At 37.2% G+C, this 20,512-nt stretch overlaps 1 protein-coding gene across 1 annotated transcript in view; it reads right to left on the reverse strand.

The window, feature by feature from the left end:
- Nucleotides 1-8,172: 8,172 nt before the first annotated feature.
- The window catches only part of LOC134535712 (ubiquitin-like-conjugating enzyme ATG3), a 59,003-nt gene continuing 46,663 nt past the window's right edge, over nt 8,173-20,512 (reverse strand). Inside the window, exons 6-7 of the mRNA XM_063374916.1 lie at nt 17,475-17,602; nt 8,173-9,610 (exon numbers count right to left, since the gene is read on the reverse strand). Coding sequence (XP_063230986.1) covers nt 9,460-9,610; nt 17,475-17,602 — 279 coding nt within the window. The 3' untranslated portion in view covers nt 8,173-9,459. The remainder of the gene's footprint in view (nt 9,611-17,474; nt 17,603-20,512) is intronic.

The raw sequence follows: 20,512 nt of genomic DNA on the forward strand, positions 1-20,512 counted from the left end.
GTTGATTGTTTCTAGGTTCTAGGGCCCCCTGAAAGTGGTAAATAAAGTTTTCAGATTTCGTCATTAAAAATAAGCAAAAGTGGTGTTAAAATCCACTTAAAAACACAAAAGCGGTACTAAAATTCACTTAAAAACACAAAAGCGGTGCTAAAAACTTGAAGATAAAAGTGTGTGTGTTATTGTAAATATATGTGAAATTATTTAAGTTAAATAATTTTACTTGAACCTACTCATTACTGAATACCCTAAACAAATAGGTTACATATATTTATATGACAAACTATTGATTTAGACACTGATTATTAGTTCGTTCCCATAAACTAATCCGGAAAACTATTAATCCCTTTAACAAAATCTATAAAACACTGTTGACAAACTTATCATCAACGTCACACCATTCGAAAATTAATTTTTGTTTACATTTTTCCGCTTTTTTGGCGCGATTTAAAATGCTTGTGCTGCCCCCTACGGCTGGGTGATGAAGTAAAGATAGTTCCCAAGGTCCCCTTTAAGAGTTTCCTGGTTCGCCCGATAATCTGCTTGATATTACGACGCTGTTCCAACTATATGCCAGCGCCCCCGGCTGACGTGATATGGCCACTCACGTAAGGCTGTTCCAAACACCGTTTGCCACCGTTCGCCCAATCATCTGCTTGCTTTTGTATTTATCCGGTGTCGCTGTTACAAGCTGACGTCAGTGCCCCGAGCGGTGTGCGTAGGCTTTAAAACTTTGCCTGTTTGTCTTATCTATCCAAACATTATGCCGGAAAGGAAAATAAACGCAGTAGTTTTGCGTATTTTTACAGTATATTTTTGGGTTTAACATTATAACGTGAGCGTGTGTAAGCTTTTGTTTGCTTTAGTGCATTTATGATTACTGTTCAATGGCGGCCATGTTGCGGTGTTTGTTTACCAGTGACGAAACAAGTCTTTTACCCAGTATTTAAATTTAGCGTAAAAAACACTGCGCTTTCACGTTCTAATACTAAATTTTGTGTAAAAACGCTGTGTTATGGCGATTTCGCGTAAAAACTGTATTTGCTGTGATTTCACGTTTATCGTCGTTTGATCGCGATCGCGAAAAGAACAGGCCCCCAGTTATTACTTTAAAAATAATTGCTTATTACAATTACTCAAAAAGCTTCATAAGTTATACAACACACTAACAAACTAACATAAAATAACCTGTTTGAAGAGCCTGACTCATTGTCAATATGAACTATTAGGATGAACACATTTATTACTGTGGACGTAGACTATCCCCAGGAATTAAATGCATGTTATTTTACGATTAGGCATACCTACATCACAAGTTTCCTACGTTCAATCAAACTCAAAGTCTCTTGCATACTTCTTAAATTAATATTAAATAAATACATTTCTAAATTATCTCATCAAGAAGGAAAAATTCAGCTCATTTAGTCCAGAGATGGACAGAATTTTTTTCAATACGATGACACAGGTTGCATAATTTTTGTAAAGTGATGTGTAGAAGAAAATTATAAAAAATCAATTCCCCTGGTAACATTCTTTCAGAATCAATGGCTTACAAATTTTGGTAATTTTAAGTAGGTATTTGGTTAAATTTACAGAAATTTTACCCAGATATGCAGCCACAACACAACATAAAATCTACCGAGGAAGAAAATAAATTTATATTAACATTAAACAATACTTTTCTCACTTTGGTTTTAGTTGCATAATAACTTCCTTGTGTAAGAAACATAATTCTTGCTGTGTCAAAAGTGTGGTTTTATGTTATGTATGTAAAAAAAAGAAGTTTTTAACAAGCTTTATCCTCACGAAGCTGTCAGTGGTACATCAGTGAATGAAAAGTTGCAATGCACACTTCCAAAGCGATGTTTTCATGGTTTTAAGAACTTGAAAGCTTAAATAAAACCTTACAAACTAAAACATTTGGAAATTAAAAATAATTATTTTTATTTCACACACCAACTCTTCTGTGTTATACCACTATGAAAAGATTAATTATACAAAGTAAAATAAGTCTAATAAAAGAAATTACCACCCATATTTCATAAGCACAGTTTATAGAATAATATTTATATTTAAATCAATTTTTTGACATATTGACCAGCAAGGACACTTTGGTTGCAATTAAGCCCACCTTACACGATGTTTAATTTCTGCCATATCGTCTGTCATACCCGTAGATATAAAAGTGGGCATGGCAATTTGTATAGCAGTGACGAATGGATTTGAATCTTCACACACACTATACATAATGTGCCAACAGAAAAACACCTCCATATTTGCTGACCAAAGCAGCTACATATCCGAGAAGAAATAAACACATTGCTATAATCTGACCAAATACTGAAAGGACACACACATTTCAGGAGTGGAATCTAAAACTATGTAACGTGGGGAGTGGATATTTTTTGTTTTTTCTTCTATACCTCATTTGCCTAAAATGTATCACCGGTGTCTTAATATACGGTTTATAAAAAATATTCTGTGGACTTTTCAACTTAATCAAAATTGAATTTACTTATATGCTGTTGAGAAAATCCAGTAATATTACGTAAAAAGAATACAATGGAAATAGAGTCTAATTGAATGTGTGTTTTATGTCATATAATTATAACATTACATGCAATTAGTCACTTTGAGATAATTTACAGCAATAATTGGATCATTTTACATTACAAGTTTAAAATGCTACCGATTTTTTTTTTAAATTTGATTAATTACTTATTAAATTAGTTTCTAAAATTGTAAAAAAGTTATCTTAACAACTGAGACAAAGTAACAAGCACATTTCAACATAATAATAATGCCCATCATTCTTAAATTCTAAGTGAAATAAAACCAACTCGCTTTTACATATAACAGGGGTTCAGTAGGCCTACATATAAATAATTCATTTATCCATGAATAATCTATGAAAACTTATTTACTTACAAATGTAGGTGTGTTCAATTATAGTTTTTTTGTGTAAGGTTGTTGTGCTTATATTATTCATTTTTACTATAAGTAACAAATAAAGGCTAAGTAGCATTAAATAATGAACCAAGAGACTTAGGTACATATGTATTAAAATTTATTACAGCAATTAGACGCAGAAAAGAAATTAAAAAATCAATCATTTTTGCTCTAAGTAAAATTTGTATACTGTAATATTTATAATTTTTTTTCTGGTGATGAGATTTTAACCCAATCAAAAAGAACCTCTTCTGATCAAGAGGTGAACACTTAATACAATATTGCCAAATGTTTAATGTATTTTTAAAGTTGCGATTACTCCTTTCTACGACGTTTTAAGATTAACAATTTGTATTGGAGAATGGTTTTGCTACCAAACATGTTCACCAGGCACACCAATACGGCTGGTGCGCCCCCGATGTTTCCTGACTGGGGCGTGCTGCGACGCTGCTGTGCTGGAGGCCATGACCGCTACTGGGCCGGGCCTTCGCGCCCACCGCCTGCTCGCTGCGTGGAGAACCTGGCCAGTCGCTTCAAACACTATTCACAATATTTTATTATATTTATTTATTTATGCCTATCTACGGCAAGAATGCCTTAGATGATAGGCACAAAGACAATCATATACATACAATTACAATCTTAACTAAACTTTAACACAGAACTAATTAAGAACAAAACACACAGGTACAAAGACAAAACAAAAGTACACGGATTTGGACAACACTAAAAACAAAAACAGGACAATACATAAAAATACACAAACATTAGATCTATCATGGATTGTATATCATTTATGTAGGGTAACGGATTATGGTAAGCTACTTCAACTTAGAAATAGATAACATAACACATTATATATTTAATTTACTATCTGAAAAAATAAGGAAATAACTATCATACTAACTGAACTTTGTAAGAGGCTTCTATATAACATATTATGTGCTAGTGATGAATATTAAGTGATAGTACAGTTTTTTTGTAGTTACAGTAAGTCCACTATTTACGTTGTACCGATTTACGTAGTTTCGGATTAACGTCGCTAATGTTTGAGTACTCATGTTTCAATTTAAGTTGTCGCCGATTCACAATAACGTCGTTTACAATGACCGTAAATCTTTATTTTAACCAAAACACCGTATATAATTCGTTTATAATTCTTTGTTTCCTTCGGTAGTTAATTTATGCTATGTAGCGTAAGCTACACGTTCACCGCCTTATCTTATCATACATCATGAGGGACGCTTCCTGCTCTTACGTACAGTATGTACTATATATCTGTTTTTATATTTCAATCAATAAAGGTAATAAAGCAGCTGGTTAAATAACCATTCTATAAAGCTGAGAAGTACTAGTTGGACTTGTTTCCCACGCTGTCGGTTGTCATTTGCTGATAAAATTGCCCGTTGTCACGTCTGTATGCCAGCGCTTCCGGCCGGCCGGTGGCATGAAACATGGCTCATTTTGCGTCGTTTATATTTATGTCGCGGTTTTCAGGAACGTAACCCCGACGTAAACCGAGGACTTACTGTATATTATTTAATTAGGGAATTAAGCTATTATATTTGTTCAAGTTTTTGACTATACTATATAAAATATTATTAATGTACATTACAAGGTCGGTATTGACTGTTCAAAGAGGGAATTTTTATTCCAGTGTTTTCAGGAACATAATAACATTTTAATTTAATATCATAGAAGTTTTTTTTTTTTTTTTTACAAATTGTGCATCTAATATATCTCTTCTTGAAGACAAGGAGCCAAGAATAGAATGCTTATCAACATCATTATTAAAATTCTTATTTTAACTTACAATTTTGATTAATATTTTTGGACTTTTTCTAGTTTATCACTTTCTGGGTTGTTAATGGTGTTATAAATGCTAGAACAATATTCTAGTTTGGATCCACCCAATGATGTATAAAGAATGAGAATAGAATCTAATTTAGTTGCATTAAATGCAATTTATGTAATTAGTACAAGAGTTCTATTCACTCTTGTTAGTAAAGATTGAACATGATGGAAGAATAATTCAGAATTGAGAGATATACCTAAATCTCTAACAAATGGATTTTTTTTATATAATAATTTATATGTTTATAATAAAAGTTAATCGGATGATACTTTCTAGTGAAAGTTATGATAGTTGTGTTATTGTTGTTCAATTCAACCAGACTTCAGTTACATAATCTAATGATAGTAATGACAATGACTCTGTGTAATGAATCAGTCATGTACAGAAGTGACAGATCTGGAAAATGTAAGGTCATCAGCAAACAGAAAACCAGTAACGTGTTGAGTTCCCTAGTGTATCATCTATGACTATATTACAGAGGAGGAGAGAGAAAGTTCCACCTTGAGGAACAACTAAACAAGCAATTTGTCAATTAGAGTTGAAATTATTTATTGAAACATAATTTTTTTTTACCTTTTAGATAACTAAAAAACCAGTTCAGGTATTTATCAGTTAATCCTGTGTTAGAAAGTTTATAAACTAGTAGAATGTTTTGAATTATAGTGTCAAAGGCTTTTGCTAAATAAAAATAGCATGCATTCACCTGAATGTGTGTAATAACTTCAGTGACTGAGCACAGTTGTACCTTGACCTTGGAGAAACGAAGCTCCAAGATGTGATTTGAGACAAAAAAAAAAGAGTAATTAAATCGTGATGAGCCCATTGCTGGTATGCAGTTAATAAAAGCCTGTGCTTATATTGAATACCAAAATTAAATGTGTTGGATGTGTGTGTGTGTGTGTGTATACATATACACCAGGCACATTGAATTCACCCATTATTATAGTATTATCTTGACAGTTTATAACTTATATTAAAGTAATTCAAAGTAAGAAATGTAAGCTGCAGTAGCAGAATTTGGGGAAAATAAATGTTTCAGAGAATGAAAAATTTAGTGAGTTATTTTTACTTTGTTGGCTAGACAGTTGAAAATTTTTTGTTTATTAATTGAAATTAATGCACAACTCCTGTCTCCCTCATTGGTAGGATAGGATGTGTGACAGTCCTAAAGATGTGACAGTCATCATTGAAGCAGTGTGAATTTATACTAGTTATTGAACCATGTTTCGGTGAGACAAATTATGTTGTGATCACAAACTTCTAAATTGTTGTTAAATTCAATTGCTTTTGTTCTCAGGCCTGTAACTTTTTGATACAGTGTATCTATCACTCTCACTGAACACCGACAAGTCAGACCGAGGGCATTCTACTCCTCCAGTCCCGGGCTTGAAGACTTATCCTTGGATTGGGATTGGATTTACTCATTTATTCTCGTACCATAAGACTAGTCATGGTTATTGGAAATATGTTCTGCGTGAAGTGTGCCATAAAAACGACTGATCAAACAGCCATAAAACTGTGTTATTTATCCTAATGAAATCTTCTTCCAGAACAGATATATGAAAAGAAGCATACTTATCATATTTTGAGCTTCATAACCTTGACTTGGGAAAGATTTAATTCTCTGGTGATGTAGACCATTATCTCCTTTTTCTTGTACTGATGGATCGAAACGTGTTGCAAACAGGGCTTTGCTACTTTTTAACGCTAGATTGGCTATGGTTTTTAAGGAAGCTGTATTTCTTATACCAACTTTCATTGGGTTTTTCTTTTTATCATTAGACACTAAATTGGATTCCTGATTCCGATTAGAGTTAACCTTGTGTTTATTTTGTTGTACAACGGTAAAGCCTTGAACATCTGTTGTCTGTGGTTTTTGTGGGTTGATCGTGTGTTGCTGATGTCACTGGAATACAGCTGCGTTGCAAGGTCAGTCGTTCGAACATTTCTTGTTTTCAGTTACCTTTTTTTTGTCCCGTAGAACTTCTTGCGACTTGAGAAATGATTTCTGATTTTCATTTTGTAATTTCAGACCTTGTTTAACTATGGTCATTTCACTCTTAAGATTTAAGATTTCGTTCCTGGAGTTGTCAAACCATGAATTCAGCACTTTATTTACACTTATTAGATCGTCAATTTTGATTCACAGACTTTTCACTAAATTAGTTCTGTTGATTTGCTGGATTCCATTGGCACTGACATAGATTCAGGGGTAGTAATTGAAGTGTTTTTACTTTTATTCATAGTCACGTCTGACACAAGTTCAAATGCTAACAAATGTTGATTTTAATCTTTATCTTGTGGCATTAGAAACCCCAAGAATTCGTGACTTTCGTCAAATGTAGAATTAATGTTAACGATTCACGCCATTTTCAACAACACGCACAACGAACATTTGGCCGCTTGACTCCTGACGCGTGTGAGCAAGCAATGAACACGGCCGTCGCTACAGACGAACGGCCGCATTAAAATTATTTTGTATGGTTTTAAAATGTGTTAGTAACATAACATTACTAATTTAAAAGTTTGCTTCAAATCATGTCCTTATCTGACTTGCTGCAGTTCGGAGCCTGTCCCACAGAGTCTCTGGAGATCTGCGTGTCCGGGCGCTGGACACTGCTCCTCGACGCATGTCACACTCGTAGCTCAGTCACTCAGCATCGCAGCACCACCCACATTCTCCTGCTCATTCCACCATTTTACAAAATGTTTTTGACGGGTTAACGTCTTATAAACCGATGAACGCCGGCTGCACGCACGAAAAAGCATGACTCATTGTCACGTTCCGCCTGGGCCGAGCGTGCAAGAACCGGCCAACCACCGTGCGAGAAAATCTTCTATAATATCAAACAGGTTAAGGCAGGCTTTTTAAAAGCAGAAATTTAAAAAATTTGATTTGTTTGTCCAATTTCATCATTTCAAATTAATAATTCATTGACATTGATTTGATTTCAGTTTATTTCTGTAACTAATTAATTGTTTGTGATTATATTTAAACAAATTATTTAAATTAAATTTGCAAAAACTGTAAAAAATATTTGAAAATTAAAAAGTATGCAATTTTCCATCAATATTTTCTTATGACATTATCACGTAAAATTATCGTCTGTAAACAGACTTTACAGATAATCCCCCTCTTTTTTTTCACAAGAGGACTGTTCACTTATCTCTCAGGGCGAGTAACACTATAGTCCCACGGCAGGGCACCACATGTAATCACAACTGTGCCTGACTGCAAAGACTGTTCCTTGCACACACAGAAAAACTTGAAGAATATCCCATCTGAAGTTGCAGTTAGTGGGGGGAAAAGCCCTGTTTTTGATTACTAAATTTTTGAAAAAACTGTTACTGGTTGAATTTAAATAAAGAAGTTTGAAACGAATATTGACGTTTATTCTTCAAATGATGAAAAATTTACATGTTCTTTAGAAGATAGGCCCGACAGAAAACACTTACTCACTTTTGCTAATCGTTACTTCCAGTCCTGTGCCTAACGAAAGGAAGTCCGTAGCGATCTCATCGTCCAGGTGCGAAGAAACACGGAAACTACGTCCCGATGTACCACCCGGGCCTGCACCGCACATCTGGGGCCTAATTTATAATTCATGAAGTCCGAAAGCTGAAGAAAACAAAAGTTGACTCTTAGCAGCGGCACGACCCTGGTACCCAAACGTAAAATGATCTGCCCCTAACTACTCATAAACCTTGTTTGTGAGCCACAGAACAGTGCTACCTGACAGCACAGCTGCGTGACCGCCCACAACCACCAAGCGACCTCAGCGACCAACCACAGCACAACACTGTACGAGGATAGGGCAGTATACAAATTTATCAACCCTTGCAATGAGGCTTTTCCTACAAAAAATAAAACTGAAAATTCACAAAGTCTTTTCTGATTGGCCGGTGCAACAACGTGATAATTTTACAGTGTCCTGAGAGTGAACATCTGCCAATTTTTCCATCACAAGAAATACATACAGAACGCACTAGAATATCTCGGAATATATCGGCTATGGTGTACGTGTGTCTCTCGTCCTTTCTTCTACCAACACAACACTCACTGTTCTATAGCTTCCAAACAAATACAAACATAAAATACAGGTATAAAAACACTATTGAAAGTAGATGAAAGACTGAAAAAAGTATATACACAAATAATAAACTAGCGAGCAAAGTGTAAACCAGGAACAACACAGGTAAAAGGCTTTTCTAAATAAAATAAAAATAAATATTTAAAAATTAATTACAAGAACATTAATAATGATCAAATTCAAGTATGAGAAACTGGGTCACTATGACCTTGAAGCTAATATAATCAGCTGATACTATTGAATTTCTAGAAAAAACAAATAGGTATAAAAATACGGTGCAAGTTGGGCAGGGCAGGAGGCTGCATGCTACAACATGTGAAGTGTCTCCCAAGTGCCCTAAAGCCGTCAGCCTCTGCTGTCCAGGGCATTACACCTGCCAGAGACCACTTCACCTGAGCCAACGAGGCCGGCTCGGCCTATGCTGTGCATGCGGTCACCACCCGCTGCACGCAAACACATCGGCGCGTTTCCGTAAGTAGCTAGGATACTGATGGAACGTCCGTGACGGAACCATGCATTGTGCGGTTTAAGCACAAACGAAGCAGCGAAACAGAGATGGTGAAGAGTTCACATGGTGAAGTTCTGGGTGTAGTCGTACTCTATGGTGGGGATGACCGCCTGCAGAAACTTGAGGAAGATGATGAGGTAGATGTGCACGCCCAGCTCCCCTCCGCCGTCTGTCACCGTCTGGATGATCTTCTTCATCACCTCCGCGTGCCTGCAGTCCACAGTCCCAACACATCATCACACTACATGACACCTTCTTCCATCTCTGCCGCTAACTATCGCTAATCTATCCTCCAACACATCATCACACTACATGACACCTTCTTCCATCTCTGCCGCTAACTATCGCTAATCTATCCTCCAACACATGCTCACATTACATGACACCTTCTTTCATCTCTGTCGCTAACTATCCTCCAACACATGCTCACATTACATGACACCCTCTTTCATCTCTGCCGCTAACTATCACTAATCTATCCTCCAACACATCATCACATTACATGACACCTTCTTTCATCTCTGCCGCTAACTATCACTAATCTATCCTCCAACACATGCTCACATTACATGACACCCTCTTTCATCTCTGCCGCTAACAATCACTAATCTATCCTCCAACACATCATCACATTACATGACACCTTCTTTCATCTCTGCCGCTAACTATCGCTAATCTATCCTCCAACACATGCTCACATTATATGACACCTTCTTTCATCTCTGCCGCTAACTATCGCTAATCTATCCTCCAACACATCCTCACATTACATGACACCTTCTTTCATCTCTGTCGCTAACTATCACTAATCTATCCTCCAACACATCATCACATTACATGACACCTTCTTTCATCTCTGCCGCTAACTATCGCTAATATATCCTCCAACACATGCTCACATTACATGACACCTTAATCATCTCTGTCGCTAACTATCGCTAATCTATCCTCCAACACATCATCACATTACATGACACCTTCTTCCATCTCTGCCGCTAACTATCGCTAATCTATCCTCCAACACATCCTCACATTACATGACAACTTCTGTCATCTCTGCCGCTAACTATCGCTAAACTATCCTCCAACACATGCTCACATTACATGACACCTTCTTCCATCTCTGCCGCTAACTATCGCTAATCTATCCTCCAACACATCATCACACTACATGACACCTTCTTCCATCTCTGCCGCTAACTATCGCTAATCTATCCTCCAACACATCCTCACATTACATGACACCTTCTTTCATCTCTGCCGCTAACTATCGCTAATCTATCCTCCAACACATCATTACATTACATGACACCTTCTTTCATCTCTGCCGCTAACTATCGATAATCTATCCTCCAACACATGCTCACATTACATGACACCTTCTTTCATCTCTGCCGCTAACTATCGCTAATCTATCCTCCAACACATGCTCACATTACATAACACCTTAAACATCTCTGTCGCTAACTATCGCTAATCTATCCTCCAACACATCATCACATTACATGACACCTTCTTCCATCTCTGCCGCTAACTATCGCTAATCTATCCTCCAACACATCCTCACATTACATGACACCTTCTTTCATCTCTGCCGCTAACTATCGCTAAACTATCCTCCAACACATGCTCACATTACATGACACCTTCTTCCATCTCTGCCGCTAACTATCGCTAATCTATCCTCCAACACATCATCACACTACATGACACCTTCTTCCATCTCTGCCGCTAACTATCGCTAATCTATCCTCCAACACATCCTCACATTACATGACACCTTCTTTCATCTCTGCCGCTAACTATCGCTAATCTATCCTCCAACACATCATTACATTACATGACACCTTCTTTCATCTCTGCCGCTAACTATCGATAATCTATCCTCCAACACATGCTCACATTACATGACACCTTCTTTCATCTCTGTCGCTAACTATCCTCCAACACATGCTCACATTACATGACACCCTCTTTCATCTCTGCCGCTAACTATCACTAATCTATCCTCCAACACATCATCACATTACATGACACCTTCTTTCATCTCTGCCGCTAACTATCACTAATCTATCCTCCAACACATGCTCACATTACATGACACCCTCTTTCATCTCTGCCGCTAACTATCACTAATCTATCCTCCAACACATCATCACATTACATGACACCTTCTTTCATCTCTGCCGCTAACTATCGCTAATCTATCCTCCAACACATGCTCACATTACATGACACCTTAATCATCTCTGTCGCTAACTATCGCTAATCTATCCTCCAACACATCATCACATTACATGACACCCTCTTCCATCTCTGCCGCTAACTATCGCTAATCTATCCTCCAACACATCCTCACATTACATGACACCTTCTTTCATCTCTGCCGCTAACTATCGCTAAACTATCCTCCAACACATGCTCACATTACATGACACCTTCTTCCATCTCTGCCGCTAACTATCGCTAATCTATCCTCCAACACATCATCACACTACATGACACCTTCTTCCATCTCTGCCGCTAACTATCGCTAATCTATCCTCCAACACATCCTCACATTACATGACACCTTCTTTCATCTCTGCCGCTAACTATCGCTAATCTATCCTCCAACACATCATTACATTACATGACACCTTCTTTCATCTCTGCCGCTAACTATCGATAATCTATCCTCCAACACATGCTCACATTACATGACACCTTCTTTCATCTCTGTCGCTAACTATCGCTAATCTATCCTCCAACACATCATCACATTACATGACACCTTCTTTCATCTCTGCCGCTAACTATCGCTAATCTATCCTCCAACACATGCTCACATTACATGACACCTTCTTTCATCTCTGCCGCTAACTATCACTAATCTATCCTCCAACACATGCTCACATTACATGACACCTTCTTTCATCTCTGTCGCTAACTATCGCTAATCTATCCTCCAACACATCATCACATTACATGACACCTTCTTTCATCTCTGCCGCTAACTATCGCTAATCCATCCTCCAACACATGCTCACATTACATGACACCTTCTTTCATCTCTGTCGCTAACTATCGCTAATCTATCCTCCAACACATCATCACATTACATGACACCTTCTTTCATCTCTGCCGCTAACTATCGCTAATCTATCCTCCAACACATGCTCACATTACATGACACCTTAATCATCTCTGTCGCTAACTATCGCTAATCTATCCTCCAACACATCATCACATTACATGACACCTTCTTCCATCTCTGCCGCTAACTATCGCTAATCTATCCTCCAACACATCCTCACATTACATGACACCTTCTTTCATCTCTGCCGCTAACTATCGCTAAACTATCCTCCAACACATGCTCACATTACATGACACCTTCTTCCATCTCTGCCGCTAACTATCGCTAATATATCCTCCAACACATCATCACACTACATGACACCTTCTTCCATCTCTGCCGCTAACTATCGCTAATCTATCCTCCAACACATCCTCACATTACATGACACCTTCTTTCATCTCTGCCGCTAACTATCGCTAATCTATCCTCCGACACATCATTTCATTACATGACACCTTCTTTCATCTCTGCCGCTAACTATCGCTAATCTATCCTCCAACACATCATTACATTACATGACACCTTCTTTCATCTCTGCCGCTAACTATCGATAATCTATCCTCCAACACATGCTCACATTACATGACACCTTCTTTCATCTCTGTCGCTAACTATCGCTAATCTATCCTCCAACACATCATCACATTACATGACACCTTCTTTCATCTCTGCCGCTAACTATCGCTAATCTATCCTCCAACACATGCTCACATTACATGACACCTTCTTTCATCTCTGCCGCTAACTATCACTAATCTATCCTCCAACACATGCTCACATTACATGACACCTTCTTTCATCTCTGTCGCTAACTATCGCTAATCTATCCTCCAACACATCATCACATTACATGACACCTTCTTTCATCTCTGCCGCTAACTATCGCTAATCCATCCTCCAACACATGCTCACATTACATGACACCTTCTTTCATCTCTGTCGCTAACTATCGCTAATCTATCCTCCAACACATCATCACATTACATGACACCTTCTTTCATCTCTGCCGCTAACTATCGCTAATTTATCCTCCAACACATGCTCACATTACATGACACCTTAATCATCTCTGTCGCTAACTATCGCTAAACTATCCTCCAACACATGCTCACATTACATGACACCTTCTTCCATCTCTGCCGCTAACTATCGCTAATATATCCTCCAACACATCATCACACTACATGACACCTTCTTCCATCTCTGCCGCTAACTATCGCTAATCTATCCTCCAACACATCCTCACATTACATGACACCTTCTTTCATCTCTGCCGCTAACTATCGCTAATCTATCCTCCGACACATCATTTCATTACATGACACCTTCTTTCATCTCTGCCGCTAACTATCGATAATCTATCCTCCAACACATGCTCACATTACATGACACCTTCTTTCATCTCTGTTGCTAACTATCGCTAATCTATCCTCCAACACATCATCACATTACATGACACCTTCTTTCATCTCTGCCGCTAACTATCGCTAATCTATCCTCCAACACATGCTCACATTACATGACACCTTCTTTCATCTCTGCCGCTAACTATCACTAATCTATCCTCCAACACATGCTCACATTACATGACACCTTCTTTCATCTCTGTCGCTAACTATCGCTAATCTATCCTCCAACACATCATCACATTACATGACACCTTCTTTCATCTCTGCCGCTAACTATCGCTAATCCATCCTCCAACACATGCTCACATTACATGACACCTTCTTTCATCTCTGTCGCTAACTATCGCTAATCTATCCTGCAACACATCATCACATTACATGACACCTTCTTTCATCTCTGCCGCTAACTATCGCTAATCTACCCTCCAACACATGCTCACATTACATGACACCTTCTTTCATCTCTGTGGCTAACTATCGCTAATCTATCCTCCAACACATCATCACATTACATGACACCTTCTTTCATCTCTGCCGCTAACTATCACTAATCTATCCTCCAACACATGCTCACATTACATGACACCTTCTTTCATCTCTGTCGCTAACTATCCTCCAACACATGCTCACATTACATGACACCTTCTTTCATCTCTGCCGCTAACTATCACTAATCTATCCTCCAACACATCATCACATTACATGACACCTTCTTTCATCTCTGTCGCTAACTATCGCTAATCTATCCTCCAACACATCATCACATTACATGACACCTTCTTTCATCTCTGCCGCTAACTATCACTAATCTATCCTCCAACACATCATCACATTACATGACACCTTCTTTCATCTCTGCCGCTAACTATCACTAATCTATCCTCCAACACCACATCACATTACATGACACCTTCTTTCATCTCTGCCGCTAACTATCCACTTTGTGTTACTGGCTGCTGTGAAAAATGTTTATTTTAAAACAGAGAGGAAATGTTTCCAGCATCTTTGCTTTCTACAATAGTAACTGTAATAAATGAATGTTTTTAATTTTATGTGTGCGAAGATTTAATCTTATTATCTGCTTGTCATTATAACTTACATGAAGAGAGTTAAAAAAAAAAAAAAAAAAAAAAAAAAAAAAAAAAATTAAATACTAAGACGAAAATTGACAGCTGGTTTCTTGGGACACTCACAGAGAAAGGAACTTAATAAATTTTTGTAATATCATTATAACTTTTGATTACTAATCGAGTAAATTTCTAGCATATAATATAAATGAACATTAATTTTAACTGAAATTTGATAATAACTGTAACAGAAATAAAAGTTAAATGCATAAATTAACAATTTGTTGAATTTGCTTAAGTTATAAAGAACTACGACAGTGACTGAAGACAATCCCTGTCGGCTGAGCAGGTTACACTGTTTCGCTGCTTGTCACCATATGCCTAACCAGGAGGTAGTAGTAACTGTAGCTGTGGTGCTTGGTATTCACTCACTGCCAAGAGGCACACTCACACAAGGGTTTACTACACAATAGGCTTCACTGCCAAGAAACCTTTTTGCCAGAAAGCTTCAATTGCCAAGAACCTTTACTTCAAAGCGGCTTAATGACAAGAGGCTTTCCTGCCAAGAGGTTTCAATGACAAGCGATCATACTAACCTAAGATGATATACTACCCAAAATGCTTTACTGTCAAGAGGCTTCACTGCAAAGAGGTTTCATTGCTAAGATGCTTTACTGCCGAGAGATTTTCTTGCCATTAAACTTTACTGCCCAAGATAGTTTACTATCTAAGAAATTTCACTGGAAAGGAGCTTACTACCATAAGGCTTTACTGTCAAAAGGCTCTAAAGCCAACTGTTTCACTGCCTAGAGACTTTACTGCAGAAGATTTACTGCCAAGAGTCGAGACTTTCAATGTCAAGAGGTTTATTGCCACCTGGCTTAGCTGCCAAGATGTATCATTGCCAAGCTTCACTGCCTTAAGCATTTACTACAAAAAATGTGTCACTACCAAGAGGTTTTACTGTCAATAGGCTTTACTGCCTACAGGTTTTACAATACAAAATGGTTCGCTGTCAAGATGTTTCTTTGTCAAGAGACTTCACTGCCAAGCATTTTTAATGCCCAACAGCTTTACCGCCAAGATGCCCATTACACAAGAGGCTACATTACTAAGAAATTTACTACACAAGAGGCTCACTGCCAAGAAGCTTTACTGCCCAAGAATCTTTACTTTCTGAGAGGCTTTACTGCCAATAGGCTACTAAGTGATTTATTGACAAGAGGCTTTAAAACCAAGAGTTTTCTCTGTCAAAAAGTTTTCACTGGCCAGAGGGTTCATTGACAAGTCATTTAAATACAAGAGGCTTTACTACCCAAGAGGCATCACTGCCAAGATTCTTCCTTGATAAGAGACTTAACTATCACGATGATGTACTTATCATTACGCCTTTCTGCTCAAGAGGTCTCACTGCTATTAGGCCCAATTGCTAAGGGACATAATTGCCAAGAGGATTTACTGCCAAGAGACTTTACTGTTAAGTAATTTACTAACAAGAGACTTTAATTCAAAAGGTTTTAATGCCAAGAGGCATCATTGCCAAGAGGCTTCATTGCCACATGGCTTCATTACAATGAGTCTTCATTGGCAAGATTTATTTTTGCCAAGTGGATTTATTCCCCAAGAAACTTTACTGCCAATATGCTTCACTGGCTAGAGGCTTCATTGCCAAGAAATTTCACTCCCAAGATGCTTTAATACAAAAGACTCTTAACTACCAAGCTTTATTGGCAAGGGGTTTTACTGTCAAGAGTCTTTATACACAAGATGCTTAGCTGCTAAAAAGCTTTATTGTCAAGAAGCTTTACTGCCAAGTGGCTTTACTGCCAAGTGGCTTCACTGCCAAAGAGGGTTTACTAATTAAAAGGTCTCACTGTAAAAATGTTTTACTACCAAGAGGCTTCATGCCATGATCCTTTATTGCCAAGAGGTTACTGTCACCTGGGTTCACTGCCAAGAGGTGTCACTGCCAATAGGTTTTACTGCTAAGACTTTACTGCCTAAGAGACTTTACTACCCAAGATACTTTAATGACTTAGAGGCTTTACTGTCCACGGGGCTGCAGTGCTCAGGGATACTTTGTTCAAAAGACTTCTCCATAGGGTTCACTGTCAAAGATTCTTCACTACGCAAGAGGTCTGACTGACCAAGATGTACCCTGACATAAAGGCTTCACTGTCCATGGTGATGCATTGCTCAAAGTTATCTACTAACCAATATACTTCACTTTTCAATAGGCTTCACTACCCAATAGACTTCTTTTTCCAAGAGACTCAACTATCAAACTTCTCTTCCCAATAGGTTTGACTGCCAAAGAGGCTTTATTGCAAAAATGCTACACTGCACATGGAACTAATCTGCCTATGGGGTTAAATTCCCCAAAGAATCCAGTGCCCGAGATGCTTTAATATGAAGAAACTTCTCTGCTAAAGAGTCCTCAATGAGCAAACTGCTCCCATGCCAAGAGGAACACTCACTTGCAGGGGTGCACGGACGCCATGGGGGGCCCGGGGATGTGGGGGTGCGACTCCATGGTCACCGTCTTCTTGGCGTGGTCCTGGCTCACGTCCTCGTACATCTCCTCCACCGACAGCGGCCTGCGACTCTGCACATCACACACACTCTTCACCGAACCATCCAACCCTGTTAGTACACCTTTATCCGCTCAGCCACCATGGCACCATGAAATACAAGTCTTTAAGAAGAATACCTTAAACGGGCCTTAGCTATCAAATTCCTTATTATTTATAATAAATATATTTAATTTGATAAGACTCGAAAGTACTTAGACTCGTTCTGGTGTATTTATATGATAAGAACAAAAGAACGAATCATTTAGTTTAATTTGTGGGCGCCACAACTTATACGAAGTTGTAATAATGAATAATCATTACAATTACTTCTATTTTAATTAATTTGTAATACACACCATTAATTAAAATATATTTTATTATTGTCCGGACTATTCAGGGGTAGAGTTGGGTATGTCGTGGAAAAATTCGTAAAACCTTGGATTAGCTGGTATACAACGATTTTGTGAATTTTAACTCAAGTTGTCTCTAACTTTAGCAACCTGGTAGTGTGAAAAGATTTAGTAAGGGATTTCAAGTGATATTAATTATTCCCGATTGTCAGTTTTGCAAGCTAGTAAATGTGGTGACATTCATTCATCATTATATAACCGACCTGTTATTATAGTTCCGTGGTAACGAACTATGCGTTACTAGGTTTGCCTTCTTTCGGCCAGGACCTCAGCAATGAATCTTCTGCATCTTCATCCTTGGCACGCCCATTCGCTGTCTTGTACCTTCGTCCTGGGAACGCCTGGTATTACAGGTAGTCTTCGTCCTGGGAACGCCTTTCGTTGTTTCAAACTTCGTCCTGGAAACGCCTCTAGATGACCATCTTCGTCCTGGGAACGCCGATAGTTGATCGTCTTCGTCCTGGGAACGCCTATCGTTGATCGTCTTCGTCCTGGGAACGCCTCGCGTCGTTTCCGTATGTTCTCGTACAGTTGAAAATTAGAAATACTTCTTTCTTCGTCCTGGAAACGCCTTAATCTGATTTCAGTCTTCGTAGTTTATACTCGTAGTCTTCTTCCTGGTATCGACTTGTAGTACTCAAATCTTCTTATAAATAATAATTCTTCTTTATTTCCCTAACTCTCTTCAAATCATTAATATTATTACTATTTCTATCATTTCTTATAATTCTTCAAAATATTTCACCAGTTATAAGTTCAATTTCTGCCGTCATAAAATATCATGTCTTTCCTATCCGAAGTTCCTATATCAATTCCCTTTCGTTTTCTCGATTCCTTCCAAACAAAACTTTTATTAGCTAGCAATAATTTTTGTTAAATCTTTTCCACCAATACCAGATTGTTTTACAAATATTCGTCATATAATATTACATATGAACTGTGAAAAAAAACTATTCTTATTCGTTAAACAAATATCATTACTTGAGCAAGGAAGTATTACATTCAAAGATATAAATACAAATTACTGATTTTATGTTTCATAGAGAAATAAAATGTGTAGTGAAGTGAAATTATAAATATGCTACATTAATTTTGTTCATCCATCTTGTTATGTGAAATTAACAAGTTCAACCTTTATAACCTATATCAAATAAAAGTCTCAGAAAAAAATTTAATTCTTACGGGTCCTTTAATAAATGTGTTTGAATATGATTTATTATATAATCTCGAAGGAAATTTTATTTCTTTTGACCTAAGCCCTAATAAAAAATTAAAACTCTGTATGACTATAATCTTATTGCATAGGTATGTCTCTAACATACACCCTTTATTTTATGTAATATAGAATAACTTATTTGATTAAAATACATTTCTTAACAAAATGTTAATCATTAAAAAAAAAACATAAAAAAAAACACTTTATATAAAACTAAATACCTATTGAGTATTGACTCTTGTGGTAAAATAATGTAATTTTTATGTTCAATTCACTTTAATTTGTTGCTGAAAGTAATGTTTTCAAGCTGTATTTAGCCTAGTTTTCATAAGTCCTAATTAAATATTACTTCAATTATTTATTTATAGAAGCAAGCCCTTCATGAAAACTTTACTCAGGGTTTCCCTCATTGTCATCACTGTTGAAAAAAAACAAATTAAAAACAAATTTAAAACTGCATCAATAGTGAACTCAACTCAAGGATATCTATGCAACCACCAATAGTGGACTCAACATACGTTAACCCTACACACACCAATATGTACTCATTGTTAGGTTAACACTATAGCTAGGTTAACACTGCACCCACCTATAGCAAGGTTAACCATAAACTCACCAATTGTGAACTCAACTCAAGGTTAACCCCTACCCACCAATAGCAGACTCAACGCTATGTTAACACTTCAGGAGTGGGCATTTTTTACTCAAAATCTATGGTCTTCTTCACCTTTGGAAGGTTGTTGAAACCTACTTTTCAATTCTTGTCAGCTATCATGTAGTATGCAAAATTTTGTGATCAACCGAATCCATAAAAATACAAACGTTGTAAAACAACATTTCAACACAGCACTAGGTGAGTTTTTTTTCTAAGGAACCATGAAATGTATATTTTATCCAGATCTCTTATATTTTGAATCATTGTTGTGTGTAATATAGGGTGACTAAATCATAAACTTGAAACAACGGGACACATCCAAGGAGGGTTTGGGGGCGATACCCTCCAGCTAAAGGGGGGTCCGAGTGGCCGCCATCGAGACGTATTCATTGAAACATGCTCTTTTCTGCTCATTTGAGACCTATAAATATTTTTCAATTTACCTATGAATATGTAATTTAATTTAAATTGTGAGGCGTATAATAAATAAAAACAACAATTTTGCAGTGAATACTTATTTATTATAAGAATTATGACATACTTCAAAAAATAATTACACAATATAACTAAAATTGCTAGTCAAAGTTATGTTAAAAAATCTTTAGGATTTCAATTGGGGATATTTTTCTTTCGTTCCAGCCAATTAAAACCTCTCTTTTCC

This window comes from Bacillus rossius, chromosome 10 (genome assembly GCF_032445375.1).
Source record: "Bacillus rossius redtenbacheri isolate Brsri chromosome 10, Brsri_v3, whole genome shotgun sequence".
NCBI lineage: Eukaryota > Metazoa > Arthropoda > Insecta > Phasmatodea > Bacillidae > Bacillus > Bacillus rossius.